The sequence below is a fragment of the Aptenodytes forsteri genome, unplaced genomic scaffold, assembly GCF_000699145.1.
Source record: "Aptenodytes forsteri isolate BGI_AS27 unplaced genomic scaffold, ASM69914v1 Scaffold357, whole genome shotgun sequence".
NCBI classification, from domain to species: Eukaryota; Metazoa; Chordata; class Aves; order Sphenisciformes; family Spheniscidae; genus Aptenodytes; species Aptenodytes forsteri.
In genome coordinates this window covers 984,070-999,063 of record NW_008795671.1, presented here as the reverse complement: position 1 = coordinate 999,063, position 14,994 = coordinate 984,070, and the positions used below count along the sequence as shown (strand labels likewise).

At 36.2% G+C, this 14,994-nt stretch overlaps 1 protein-coding gene across 1 annotated transcript in view; it reads left to right on the top strand.

The window, feature by feature from the left end:
* The window catches only part of UTRN (utrophin), a 419,780-nt gene that overhangs the window by 161,767 nt on the left and 243,019 nt on the right, over positions 1-14,994 (top strand). The window contains exons 41-47 of the mRNA XM_009282506.2: positions 756-928; positions 5,144-5,294; positions 6,770-6,945; positions 8,643-8,778; positions 10,957-11,106; positions 12,312-12,396; positions 13,921-14,126. Coding sequence (XP_009280781.1) covers positions 756-928; positions 5,144-5,294; positions 6,770-6,945; positions 8,643-8,778; positions 10,957-11,106; positions 12,312-12,396; positions 13,921-14,126 — 1,077 coding nt within the window. The remainder of the gene's footprint in view (positions 1-755; positions 929-5,143; positions 5,295-6,769; positions 6,946-8,642; positions 8,779-10,956; positions 11,107-12,311; positions 12,397-13,920; positions 14,127-14,994) is intronic.

Here is a 14,994-nt window from a genome sequence, read left to right as displayed (position 1 = left end):
GTTAAGGTGGGTTTAAAATACTTCATTTTGGTGCAGGTGTCTTGTCTGATTCTGAAATTTTGGTATATTCTAAGGCTGTTTTCAGAAGAAGCAAATAGCAGAGCATAGACTTTTTAGAAGTGTTACTGTTTTAAATTCAAAAAGATAAGTAAATTCCACTGTTTGCATGGTCTATTTGTCCTCTGAATACCAAGGCAGTCTTACAACAGCATCTGGTTTAAAGGTATTTTCACATCACAGTTCAATGATATTTGAGATAGGTTGCTTTAACTTTGTCATTTAAATCTAAAACTTTTATGTAGCTTATGCTTTTGCAGTTCTGTACATATGGGAGGTTACGTGAAGCATAATAAAGTCACATCTTGTGGCTCATTTTTTACATGAGGAAGGAATATGTACAGTGTCTTCACAACATGGGCGGATTTGTTTAATAATGAAGATACTGCTGTTTTGAGAAGTTTTGCCCCATGTTGTTTTTGCTGTTTTGCCCCTTTACTTCAGGAACAGGTGGGATATATAAAATATTTAATTCTTCATAAAAACCTGAGAAGGACACATGCTTAAAAAGGTGTGATGGACTATTCAGTTCAGTTGCTAAAACTGATTTAGTCTGTAAACTGCTGATGGTCATGGTCTTATTGTAGATACTGCTTTTTTGGAACAGTGTTTTGACGAAATTACTTTTTGGTCTTTTTTTTTTCATTTCCTGCTGGTGTTGACTTTACTAATGGCTTGTGTAATTACTGTGCTTGCAGAACATAAAAGATATTTTGGATAAACTTGGGGATCAAATTGCAGTCATACATGAGAAGCAGCCTGACGTTATATTAGAAGCATCTGGACCTGAGGCAATACAAATAGGAGATGCACTAACCCAGTTGAATGCGGAATGGGATAGAATTAATAGAATGTACAATGATCGTAAGTGGTAAGTCAAGGATGTTTGGTTTCTGTGACCATGTGGTAAATATTGTATGTACTTGAATATAAGTGTTTTACAAATGTACCCTAATGATAAAGATGAAGAATTTGGGAGTAATCAGCTTTAATATGTTAGTATTACACAATAATTGCCAGAATTATTGAATGTTGAAACAGTTAACATGCAAACTGTAGTTTGGATGCTTTTATGAAGCTGATTGTTTTTACTTTATAAAATAGAATATTTTGTTTATAAAACATAAAATTTTTGTTTTGTAAAGGTATCACAAAGCAAAGTTCTAGAAGAAAAATGTTGAGTAGGATTTCTTTTAACGAAGAATTCAAGGCTGCTTTTGAAGGAGGGAAGGAGTTTGAAAGGATGGGGTCTTTAAAATACAGCACATATGATAGTTGCCAATAATCTTTGCTGTAAATAATTGAAGATGAGAGATGACCATATTAGAAAATTTTGTGGTTGAGAGAACAAGAGAATATTGAAATCAATGCTTAAGAAAAACTTATTTCCTTTCCACAAAGATCAAATAGCTGTAATTTCACTTATGCCAAAGGAAGGGGCTGGGGGGGGGGGGGGGGGGGAGGAGTGAAATGAAGCTGTGACTTCTCCCTGCCCCTTGCAAAAGATACTGTAAACTGAAAATGCCTTACTATCTGAAACATCTTTAAATGTTTAAAACCAAGCTTAATACCACTTAGTCAAACTTGGAAAAGTGTGTCAGGCATTTTAAGTTGGAATTGGTGAAAGTATGAAAGTACGTGTTCAGGAAGTTACCACTAAGCTGAAGATACTCACACTGCAAACAGCAGTAGACAGAGATTGCTGCTATGCAAAAAAACCTTAATGACTGAAAATGATTTTATGAAACTTAAAATTAAATGCAAAGGCTCATATTGTAGTTAATTTGCTTTTACAGTATTTGCTTTTTAATGGTGATATAAGGTAATGGTTAATGTAGAAGTTCTGTAGAGCATAAAGTAATGTCTAGCCATGTTCACTGGCTTTGTAGCACCAGAAATCAGGTAGCAAACACATTTGGCAGTGTATTTTGAAGAGATGTTTTTAGGAAGTGTGTGTTGCATAAGCTGATGTTTTTAGCTCTTTCTCAGAGAACTGATGTATGTGTAGAAATATAAAAATCAGTTGGTGGTATTGTCTAAGCAGAGACTTCCAGAAATTCTGGGCCACTGGATCAGTGAAGCATCAAGATTTCTAATAACCTGCCAGGCACTGTTGTTTCACTGTTTTTTAATTTGAAAACAAATAGTGGTGCCAGCTGGGTACCACTTTCTGTGCTCTTGCTGGCTCCCTGTGGTCACCTGCTGTATTTAGAGACAACTGCTCCAGAATCTGGTGCCCATCTGTATTTATATGCCTGCAGCTATTTTGTTGTCTTCATAGGTATGACACGCACTAAGATTTAGTTATGCCTTTTTTTCTCCCCTGTAACTTAATTGAAAAGCTTTAACTAATATTATCCTTTTGTAAGTATGAGTATGATTTCATTTACTGCTTAAACTTCATTTCATTAAGTAGCCAGGGTTAACCAGAAACCTAGTCTTCCCATTGAAAAAGATAATTGTATCAAAGAGTAAGTTCAATGTTTATGATTAGCTAGCAAAATGCAATAGATTACCTCCTCACTTGGTTCACTGAATACAAATTAATCTTGAACTTCATAAAGTTTGTTAAGCTCTGCATCTTAATGAGAATAGTATTGGGCGTGATTTTCATACAAAAGGGACTACTGGACTAGCAATTTAAGCTAAAATGGTATGTAGCTTCCTGTATATATTAAGTACTACAATTTTAATAGAAGGATGTACTTTGATTAACGAAGACAATATTAGTATCAATATTAAAATGCTGTATTTTGGCATTAGTATTTTTATACCCTTTCTGTTACTAAGAAGAATTTTTAACAAGTTTATTCTTGCTTTTCCCAGTGTTGCCCTAAGTATAAGCAGGAAGGCAAGAAGACTCTATCTCCTTAATAATCTCTGGCTTTTTTCTGTTTCTGGGGTGGGTGGAGGTTTTGACAGAAATAGTAGAAACAGCATCTGAAGTTTGTGGCAAAAGATTGATTTAGTTTTCAGAGGTAGTAATGATTTTGTGATTGAGTGCCAGCTAAGTAGTTAAACCTTTGATAAAAGCTCTGGTGTAGCCAAGCACAAGTTGAATTAAACTGTACTTAGCAAAGCTTTTAATTGTTCAATTAAATCCAGTTGACTTCAGTTTGACTTGAACATATATGTAAAGTAAAATGTGTGTGTGTGTTTTTGTGCATGTATGTATGGGCTTAATGCTTTGTTGAGCTGTTTGTAACAATGCTGGTTTGATAGTTCTGCTCCTTCTGCCATGGACTTTCCACCAGTGCTAAAAGTGTTGGTGACTTGGGAGTGAGCTGTGGTTTGGAAGCAAGCGGATTCCTGCAGAGGAGGCAAGGAGTAGCCAAGTCTCGGTGCTGTAGTGACAGGACTTCGGTACTTTTATCTTTCAGCCGAGGCAGTCTGTACTGAAACAGCAGTATGCGCATCTGGCTCAAAACCGGAGTGAAACTTTGTCTTGTTGCTCAAAATATTGATGGAACTGTTGGCTCACAACAGAAACAGCGGGAGTTAAACCTTTGTGTCTCAAAGCGTTCTTCTCTAAAGTTCTAAAATTCTGAAAAAGTCCTGTGTTCAAAACTCCCCCAGAAACTTTCATTTTGAATGAAGCCAATAAAATAGTCTTTTAAACTATTTTAAGTGCTTAGAATATCTCTTCTCATTAAATGTGGAATGAGATACTATGATGAGACAATATGTTCAGTTAGACTAAAATGTACCTGAGAAATAAAAGGAGAATGAGATTTGGGGTCAGTCTACAGGTTGGTCTAGCGTATTGAATTGTGTGCAGGAAACTGAAATGGTAGAACTAGGAGGTAGGGTCAGAAAAAATTAAGTAGAGATTTTTAAGGCTTTCTTCTTCTTATCATGGCCCACATGAAGATTAATAATAACAAAAAAGCCCTGTATGGACCAAGAAATATGGATGTCTTGACAAAAATGAGATACAATCTTGATGAAAATAATCTCACTAGGAACTCTGGGCTTGTTGAATTTAATTAGTGAAGAAAAGAGATGTAATGGTAGCTCTTTAAAGTTTGGTTTTGGACATCTTTGATGTTATGTTGTTAATTTCAGATTGCATCTGTATGTAAGAGGTAACCCTGGAGTGTTTGCTGTTGGAATTGTTTAAGACAAAAATAATGGGCTGCAGATGAGATCTTTCCTCTGTCACATTACAGGGTCCTCTGATGAGCAGGAGACCCAGCCTCCTATGTCTTTAAAGACTATTTTTATTAGTTTGGAATGGGATACTATCCAGTTTGTTGGTGTTGATGTAGATTTCATGTTGTTTGTCTCAAGTCCTGTGTCCTTTGAGACATCTGTCCTATTTGCTTTATAATGCTAACATAGAGTTAGCAATCAACAAATAGAAAGCAAGCCACTCTCTCTATGCCTTTCTGACATGGTTTTCTTATTTAACATTCACGGGCTGTTGTTCTTAGTTTGTTAACATAGTAGAACTCTCATTTTAGTTAAAAACAACCTTCTGACTGTGGTAATCCAGCCTGCTCCATACCAGAAAATGTTGCCCTTCAAGTTAAGCTACACATTAATTTGAGGCTGCAAAGGTGGCAATAATAATGAAATGCCTGGTAAATTATTGTGTGATTAAATTGTTTAAGACCTACTTATGTGGGCCCACTGGTAATACAGTCAGTTCTAGATAATCAAAATCACCTTCACTTACTAATTTCCAGGCACCAGCACCCCATGGTTTATGAATTTAAAAAAAAAATCTGAGCAATTAATCATAAATCGGTGTGGAACATGAAATCTGAACCGTTTTATAATAAAGAAAAAAGGGGTTCTGCAGACCAATTTGATGCAGCTAATCAATCTTTATTTTTTAGGTGATAGAAACAAAAGTTTGCTTAGGACTGCCTTTTTTTCCTTCAGCTGGAAGTTAATGACAGTCTGCTGTTGGCTTTTACCAGCTGCTACTATGTCAGGAAGCCTTTAGTACTGGGGCTTTGTTAACCAGGCTATATGCTAGCCTTTCTGTTTCGCAAGGAAAGTTTCTAGTCACTGGAGTAGGAATTGTAGCCTTTTCACCAAAACGGTTTGGATAATTTTTCAATGCTTTGTTTTCAAACAGTTGCTTTGATAGAGCGATTGAGGTGTGGAGGCAGTTCCACTGTGATCTCAATGACCTCTCCCACTGGATAACGGAAGCTGAAATGTTATTAGCTGATGCCCGCGGTCCAGATGGCAGCCTGGAGCTCCAGACAGCTGGGCTGCATCAGCAGGTATGTATGATTTGTGCAGAAAATGAGCAAGCTGGAAAAAGTCTAGATTTTTGACTAAAATTCTAGTTTATATAGACATATAGATTTGAAATGAGGCTGTGCAATTACACTTTAAAAAGTGGTAACTCTTAAGATTTCTTTTTCAATTGCAGTTTAAAATTATTCTTGGGGAAGATCTCAATTCCCGCTTATTGTATGGGGTTTTATGATGACTCTTAGTATGGATGGGTTTGACATAGAATGATGTCATAATATGTCATAGAATATGACATAGAATAATAGAATATTATTATAGACATAGAATAATATGTCATAGAATGATGTCATAAATACATAATTTGATAATTCAAACGTTGGCATAATTTTTGTTGTTTTATAAGTTTTGTTTCAGCTTTAAAAATATGTTTAATCAATAAAGAAATCCAATATGTTATTTCACTTACTTTCTACTCATAATTAAAAAAAATGGACCCCAACAACAGTCAATTCTAACTTAGCAAATTATTTTTTTAAACTAATGACTTTGCAAGATCCTGCCTTATATATACAATCTAGAAAAAGAAAATATTCCAATTCCAGATGTCTTAGGTTTGATTGTTTCATACTTCAGTTCTGGAATTTAATTCCCTGACGTCTTTCTAGCTCATCATTATGGAAGAGCAGACTCCTCTGTTTAGCTAAACTACTTTACTTCCTTTTAAATAAGGAGAAGAAAACATAACTTTAAGGATCAGACTTTTTTTTCTTTTGGGAATAATGGTTATCCAAGATTTAGGTATGTGTTGCTAAAGAAATGCATGTTCTACCTAACATACAGTTTATATTTTATGCTTGTTGCTGCTTGGAGTTTTTTTCTGGGGCATTTCCCTTCTCTTTCTTGAATCATCTTGTTCCTGATCCAATTGCAAAGACATTTTTTACTAACAATGTAAGATTTTTGTAATGGTTAGGGATATTTGAAGGTTTGGTCCCGACATCTTCTGACTTCCTTTAGTTTCATGGATTTTCTGCAATTTCTGGGGACTATGGCAGCACAGCCATAGTTATCCTAGCTAAAATACTGTTAAGTTACAGAAATAGTCGGGGCATAGGTTATGAAAAGAACTGGTTAAAAAAAAGTCATACCATCTGTTAGCACTACTAGAAAGTGCTGTACATTAAGAGGAAAGTAATCAAACGTGAGTGTGGATTCTAGCACTGATGGTTTAAATGAATTCTTGTGATCCTAAGTAGTATTCGGCAGCCTATTCTCTGTCGTCATCTTTTTATGACACTCATTAGAAAATTGAACTGGATTCAACAACAGACTCTTAATAACTTAAATCAACAGCATCCAATTTTAAGTAACATGGCTTTAAGTGCCTGTTTTAGTAAAATAATATGCACCCAGGATTCATCCTGTGTATTATGAGCCACAGATCGAAGTCACTTTAGGTCAGTAATAAAATTCTGTGTGGCTTTTATGTTTCTGACAGGAACTTGAAGAGGGAGTCAGCAGCCATCAGACAAGTGTTTCAGCGTTGAACAGAACTGGGGAAGGGATCATACAGAAACTGTCTGCTACAGATGGGAGCTTCCTGCAGGAGAAGCTGGCGGGATTGAATAGACGCTGGAAAGCAATCACCGCGGAGGTTATGGATAGACAACAGAGGTAATAAGTTAATTAGAAATTTGGATGTCTGACCAGATGCGATGAGGAGAATCTCATTTAGAAGACTCTGGGAGAGATAGTGCATTCTATTGCACGCTGTCATTAATCTGAATTTTCCTGACATTCAGACCTCTGTGTTTTGAACTGTCTTCTAGAACCAATTTCTCATAAATGCACCTGCAATTGACTGCTTAGTGAGTCTGTGTTTAACACAACCCACCAAGTGACAACCACAAAACTTCTTTTCTTACAATTTTCCTTTGTTTTTAAAATCATTTCATTGCTCAGCCAGACTTTTTTTAGGAAGGAATACTCAGCTGCTTTCTCTGGCTGAAGCTGAACTGTAAGTACATTACCTTGATTTCTATTTTTGTATTGTCAAAGATACACTAATTGAAACACTTGTATTGTTCTTGAATTTCCACAATACTATAAAATAAGGCCTTTAGGTTTGTGTTCGCAATGATTTAATCCATCTGACTAGGTATTTTCTGAACAAAGTGAAAATCCATTTTGAAGTAGCCTTAAATTTACTTCAAAGATCAAAGAGAAAGGTTGTCTGAGATAAATATACAAATTTTCAGCGTATCTGGGAATATAACGTCCCCCTCTGTTCTTACTGCTAAAAAATGTGTAAGGATAAATCCCTGGAATGGATATTGTTGGAGACCTCTGTGTTTTGAACTGTCTTCTAGAACCAATTTCTCATAAATGCACCTGCAATTGACTGCTTAGTGAGTCTGTGTTTAACACAACCCACCAAGTGACAACCACAAAACTTCTTTTCTTACAATTTTCCTTTGTTTTTAAAATCATTTCATTGCTCAGCCAGACTTTTTTTAGGAAGGAATACTCAGCTGCTTTCTCTGGCTGAAGCTGAACTGTAAGTACATTACCTTGATTTCTATTTTTGTATTGTCAAAGATACACTAATTGAAACACTTGTATTGTTCTTGAATTTCCACAATACTATAAAATAAGGCCTTTAGGTTTGTGTTCGCAATGATTTAATCCATCTGACTAGGTATTTTCTGAACAAAGTGAAAATCCATTTTGAAGTAGCCTTAAATTTACTTCAAAGATCAAAGAGAAAGGTTGTCTGAGATAAATATACAAATTTTCAGCGTATCTGGGAATATAACGTCCCCCTCTGTTCTTACTGCTAAAAAATGTGTAAGGATAAATCCCTGGAATGGATAGTTATTGTTGGAGGCTATTTATATAATTATATGTTTTTAACATCTCCTGATACGTTTAGAAATGTAATAAGATTTTTCTTAATTATTTAGTTTGAGAAGTTCCATTAAAGCTTTGTGTGATTTAGGGAATTTTTCCCTTGGAGGGTTTAGGGACATTTCTAATACCTTCACTAACAGTGGCCTTGTAGTGGCTTACAATGATTAGGCCTGAAGATGTTGTCATACTGTCACTTATGTTTAATGTTTTCTGCAGACTTTTGAAAGTCTATTTTGTGACTTTGGAACTGAAATTTATCTATTTTTAAGGTGGTAGTATTAATTTGGAAATATCTTGCATTTTAATGATGAGGATAGAATCCTTTGAATACCAAAATGAATGCTTTAAAATGCTCCAGCCACTGAAAAACACGTGACTATGTTGCATCAGAAGTAATGTAGGCCTGACATGCTGTGTTCACTGCAGAAAATGCATATGGATTTTTTGTTTTCCTTTTTAAGGCTAAAAGGAGAGAATCAGCAGCTGATAGAGTACAGAAAGAAGCTTGATGAGCTGCGTTGCTGGTTGGAAAATGTAGAAAATGCTCTGGACACAAGATTTACATTCAACCATGAAGAAAACTTGCGAGAATTACAGGCAAGATCGATTAGTGTGTATATGCATATGCACATGTATGTCTTGTGCAAAGTATCAGGACATGGCTTTTGGGGAGGGGAATTCTCACATTGTAAATAGCCAAAGAAATATTACGATTGTGTGAGACAGCTTTTTTTGTGAGGTTACTTACACAGGCAAGATTCATCTCATACTGAAGTTGGGTTAAGTAGATAACTGTTATCTAGCCAGAAGATGGTGGCTATGTATCAGAAAGTGAGAAATAGATGTACAACTGATAAAATTAGTGAGTGGAATTTCACTGGAGATGATGTCCCCAAGTCGACTTTATAATTGTCAAAACTTTAGCAAAAAGCTAATAAGCTTAAAATGGTAAGTAAGCATCATTGTCCCATTTACTGGGCAGCTTTACTACTTAGTTACATGTGTAAGATTTTGTTTAACCTGCTTTTTAAACTATAAGGGTTTTGGTCCTTCCCAAGTAACTTGGGTGCATAGGTATGTGTGTATTTTTCCTGTTTATTTTGTGTCTGGCTTTGACAACAAAGTATCTTTGGTTTGTAGGATGTGTGAAAGAGAATGTTTCTGGAATCCTAAAAGAATGGAAGGAGTAGTCAATCCAACAAACCTGCTTGCTCATTTTTTAAAAATTAGTAATTTAAAAAAAACCCCAACTTGCTAGATCAAATCAGGTGGAAAGGCTTGAACTTCCTACAGATGTGTAAAGTAGTTGCAGTTGTGTTTGCCTAAACAAATTGTGTCATGTCAGTTGTGTATTGGCTGTCTGATGATCATGAAAGTTTAATTTGTCTTGTCATCTACCTTAATATAGATGCCTGAAGTGAAAGGTAGAACTTGAATAAGGGGGGAAAGAGCAGAATTTGCTAGAGAAACACTGGTAGGGAATTATTAAGTACCAATTTGGCCCTGTGAAAGCAGGAATGCGTGCGCAATTTTAGTTATGTATATTAAGGAAAGATGAGTTTGCAATAAAACAGGTACTGAGTAAGACTGGGCTTTTCAGGAGGATGAATAACTTCTCATCTGCAGAGAGACTCGGAGCTTGCCTTGTTTTGTCTGGTCAAATAAAGAATAGTGAGAAGGGGTATGATGATGAGAATAAGAAAGCATAGGGAAGATGAGCTATTAAAGGCTGGTGTTAAAGTGGGAATAACAGATGTTAACTGATCAGTCAGGAACAAATACAGTCTGGGAATGAGAAGGAGATTACTAAGTAGAGCTTCTGCAGCAGCCTCCAATTAAAAAGGCTATAATATGTTTAAAAAAAAAAAAAATTCTTTTAAGGTAGACCCTTGAAAATTTAGGAAAGGCACTATTTGGTATAGTGCTTATTGTAGCAGGGTACTCTGTTCAGTGATCTACCTTCCAGGCCTGTGTTCCTGTCACTTTACTATGCACACCTCCATAACACTTGTGTAACAGACATTAGTATACATATTGGGGTGGATAAGTATGATGTGTACTTGCTATTGCAATTTTTTTATTCTAGTGCTTTAAAGACAAAATTGGTGATTCCTACTCCACAGTGCTTGTGGTCTATGGGCAAATGATAGCACAGTTGATTTTAAAGTCAGTGGGAATCCAAGCATAAGTTTTGGGTTTGTTGTTTTTTTTTTTTCTTCAGGATCTGACCTGCACTTTCATGTTTAGAGAGAGAAGGCTATGGGAGGTTGATCAAAATGAAGTTGTAGGGTTACATTTAGTTTTTAAATACCTTTAGAGTACATTTCCTTAAGAGTAAAATACCTTGTAGTGATCTACCATGTACTTGTATAATGCATGTCAGGAGTGGGCCCTTAGTTTTTAGTTTTTTTAAAAAACAAATGCAAGCAACAATTTTGATTGACAATGTATTGCCTTTTGGATACACGTGGTACATACAGAGGTGATCAAACAAGCATCTTGTGAGATGAGAATCAGCGTGCATGATATGAAGCGGTAGAGGTACCTTGGCTATTTGCTGTTTTGTGGGGTTTTTTTCAGTTAGCAATAAATGTTGATATTTGAATAAATGTTTTAATAATTTCTAGATAGAGCACAGACACCAAAATAGAAGCTTTTCTGTTATATATTTCCAGGAAAATTTCTAAATATTGGAGTTAAAGGCAAGCTTCTCCCCCCCCCTTACTTAAGCATGTATGCATTTTGCTTCAGTCTAAAACTCTTCTTCCCTTTTAGGTCTTAAGTGAAGAGATGGAAGTACAGGGAGACAAACTGGAATGGCTGAACAGAACTGAACCTGAAGTACTTTTGGATAAAAATGTTGATCTTCAGGAAAAAGACAAACTTTCCGATTGCCTGCAGTCCCTCAATGTGAGGTGGAATAAGGTGTGCATTTCTTCAGCATTGGGTAACTGAAGTTGAAAATATAGTGGTGTACTCAGAATGGTTGTTTTCCTTTCCATGTATTTGTGACATGTACATAAAATGTCTTGGAAGCCATGCAGGCATGTTCAGGAAATGTGCCCCAATCCATGTCTTTGTGAAAACACTGGTGGATGTTTTTCCATCAGAATGAGTTAGTTTAGTTAGCTTCTGGTTTTTGTCAGTTTTCTTTTGTATTGCCTTTCTTTTAAACAGCTGGATCAAAAATGTTTCACTTATTTGAGGCAAGCAGTAACATATTAATGTGAAATTGAGAGACTCACAATAAATCTCTGCTGTATAGGAAAGTTGGATGTTTGCAGCAGTTAAGAGGAAAACTAACAAAGCTGTGGTAAAGCTTAGTGAGAAAATCTTATCAAGTGTGTCTGGGATTCTTCCTCAATATAACTGCTGTAAATTAGAAACTCTAGTGTTCAATCTCATTGGCAAGTGTATGAGAAGAAAAGAACTCACTGGTTGGAGTAAAACCAGATTTTTTTCAAGCAGAGCTGGAGATCCAAGTGAAAAAGGAATAGCATTATTTGGGATTATATTATGGATCAGGGAAGTAAGAATTTATTGGGAAAAGGGGCTTTTGATAGTTCAGGGAAAGAAAAAATATCTGCTTTTACTTACTCAGCCATGAAAATGGGGATTTCCCCCCCCCCCCTTTGTATATTAAATTTCCATCACTGCTTTTTAAAAACTTTTAAAAAGCAAAGTAGGCAAATTTGTCTTCACTACAATAGAGTTTAGTGGTAACATTTTCTTCCTTTTAAATTAATTCCCTATTTCTCTACTTTCCTGTCACTGATGACCACAAATCATGCTTTGCGTTGTCTTTCCTTCAAAGTATACTCATATAATGAGTCATAGTTTTGATGCTTAGGCAGTAAAAAACATGTAAACAACCTGTGTACAACAGTTCATTTATTTCTCTCCAAGATTTAGGTAAGACACTGGAATATATTGAAATAACACTCTGAGTACCTCTTGGCATTTTTATTGTTTTTAAATGATATCTTGAAAACATTCATTGAAATATATCTGAGGCATGCCGTTGTAGAAAGCATGGTGTAGAATATTTTGTCTTCTAGTAAGTGATTACTTTTTTGCTGTTAATATAGCAAACAGTCTTACTGTTTTTATTCCCCTCTGCTGGGCTGTAGGTGTTCAGAGAAGTGCCTGACAGAGTGAGAGAATTGGAGGCATCTGTTGGGCAGTCTCGTCTTGTTACACAAACAAAGCCTTCTGGTGAGCGATCAGTCCTTCTGTTGTGCTTCATTGTATTGAGTTGAATCCTGTTTGCGGTAAAAAATAATCCAAAAAGGAAAACCTTCCCTATGAACTTAAATGGAAATAAGAAATGTTGTCCGTCACTGTACTTGGGGCTACCTTCATGTTACTATGGGAGAGAGAGGGAACGTTTGGTTAGGGAAAAAGTCACTCTGCGGTTCAGGATTGGGAGAGTCCTTTGGGGTTCCCCTAAGAGTTTTGAAATGGAGGAATGTTTTAGTAAAGCTTAGGCCTCCTCATCAGGAGCCAGTGTACTAGGTACAGAATAAAAACCAAAATAGCTATGTTTGTGATGGTGGGGTTTCCTGTGGATTTGTGCCTTGTGGTCACGCCTTTCAGTTATTAACATCCACTAGAAGCTTTCCCTACAGCTAATTATTTGTAAAGTATCTCCTGCATGCAGATTCTCTGCAGTCTTATAAATAAAGGCCATCCTGCATCTTTCAGCTCAGCAGGGACAGAGATAGGTCTTTCTCATCTACTAGATACTTATCTTCCTGAATCTTGTAGGGGAAGCTGTCTAAATATGATATGTTCTTGTGTCAGACACTGGCCGTCTTTTCAAGTTCTTGGAGGCAGATCAGCAGAAACAGTGTAAACAAGATGCCCAGGTCTCCTTTTTAGAAAACTAGGTAAAAAAAGACAGCCCTTGTCTGAAAGAATTTGCAGCTTGAACTTCAGTACATTAACCCTATATATTTTTTTTCAATTCAGCAGCAGTAAAGAAAATTTAAAGGAGGAAACCCAACTTTTGTTTAAGCCTTTCAAAACTTTGATTCAGCTTGTTTTTCTTTCGTACAGGGTGTTTGTGTTAAGTAAAGCTCCTGTATTCCATTGCTTAAGGCAAGTGTGTAATATTCATGCTCCAGCTTGATTTAACTTAGTGTTTTCTTGGAACTAGAACACAATCAAACACAGCTTCTGGAGCGAATCTTACTGTTCAGCTCATTCCTCACTTCTTTGCAGTGTCAGGTTAAAAAGATAGAGAGGATGGGGCTGAACTAGCGGGCATCTGTCCCTTGTTAGGACAGTTGTGTACTGCTAAGTCCATGAAGCATCTGTTGGAGTAGCTCAACTTACTTGTGCTTAGGTGAATTCTGAGCCAAGAGTGGGGAAAACCTTTCTGCCATATAATACAAAAGTGAGGAAGACAATTTTAGACATTTATCTTCAATGAAAGGATTGTTTTTTATGCTTAATAACGGTCAATTCCCTTTTGTGTCAGAGTATTTAGCTTCACTCCATTAGATTTAATATCATTTTGCCTTTGCAGGTTTTCTTTTTGTTAGTTTTTGTATTTAGGCTGAATCATTTGGGTGAGTCTTTGGCATGCAATGAAATAATTAATAGCCTTTAAATAGCATCTTTCTCTGTAGATGCTGTTGCGTATTTATAGGAATTACAAAAAAACCCTGTAATTCCCACAATTGCACATGTGGCCATGACTTTTTTCTTTAACAAAACCCCCAAACTCTGTTTCAGATGTCCAAAAGGTGGTGCTAGTATCTTCTTCATTGGAAATTCCTGTTCAGACTCAGCAGGCTTTGGAACTTTCTGCACCTGCTGATCTGGATAAAACTACAACTGAGCTGGCTGACTGGTTGGTATTGATTGACCAGATGCTCAAGTCAAACATAGTCACCGTGGGAAATGCTGAAGAGATCAATCGGACTATTGCACGAATGAAAGTATGTGTTTTTGTGAAGGCTAGTGGATTGGAAAATTGGCTCACACTTTAGTATCTTGTACATTCGGTAGAGAAATGACATGTGTTTTTAAAAAAAGAAAAAAAAAAGAAAAAAGAAACTGACTGCAGTAAATGTGTAACTTGAAAATTACACTTTAAATGCTGCTGTTATTACACTCCTCTCCCCTCTATTTCCTGTTCATTCCTGTGTCCCTATGTGAGCTAGGCACTGCTGGTTTTTTGTTTTAAACAAAGCATATAGAGAATACCTTGTGAAAATGACATCTTTTTGGGAATGTACAGATAGCTTACGCTGAAGACTTCGGAGCAGCTTCATATTTGCTTCATATTCTGGAGGGTGACCTTTATAATCCACTCTTTAGTGGTTTCTAATGAGTTTTGTTGTGTTGTAGTTAGACTAAACTGATTTCCAGAGACATGCCGAAATGATTAAAAGTTTTAACAGAAATGCTTATGATGTAAATGTTTGTTTCTGTTGATAGCTCATGCTATGCTGAGCCATGACTAAGGGCAGTATTTGTGAGATGTATGCTACCATTAAGGTTCATTTTATTTGACTTGATATCAATTAACACGAGTAACTGTACAGTAAAAGCTGCAGGCTAAACAAGTGCTAAACTGTTTCTGTGGGTGTCTAACATAATCTGGAATTTTAAAGAATAATGTGATGTACAGTAACTTTGGAAACACTTTAACTGTATAACACTTGTAATATGGGCTTCTGGTACATTGCTATAGTGAAATAATGACATTTTTTATACAATGTATAGTCTGATTGTTCCTCCCCATTCTTATCCTTCTCCATCTCTCTCTCCCGCTGCACCCCCCCCCCCCCACCCCAAAATGTT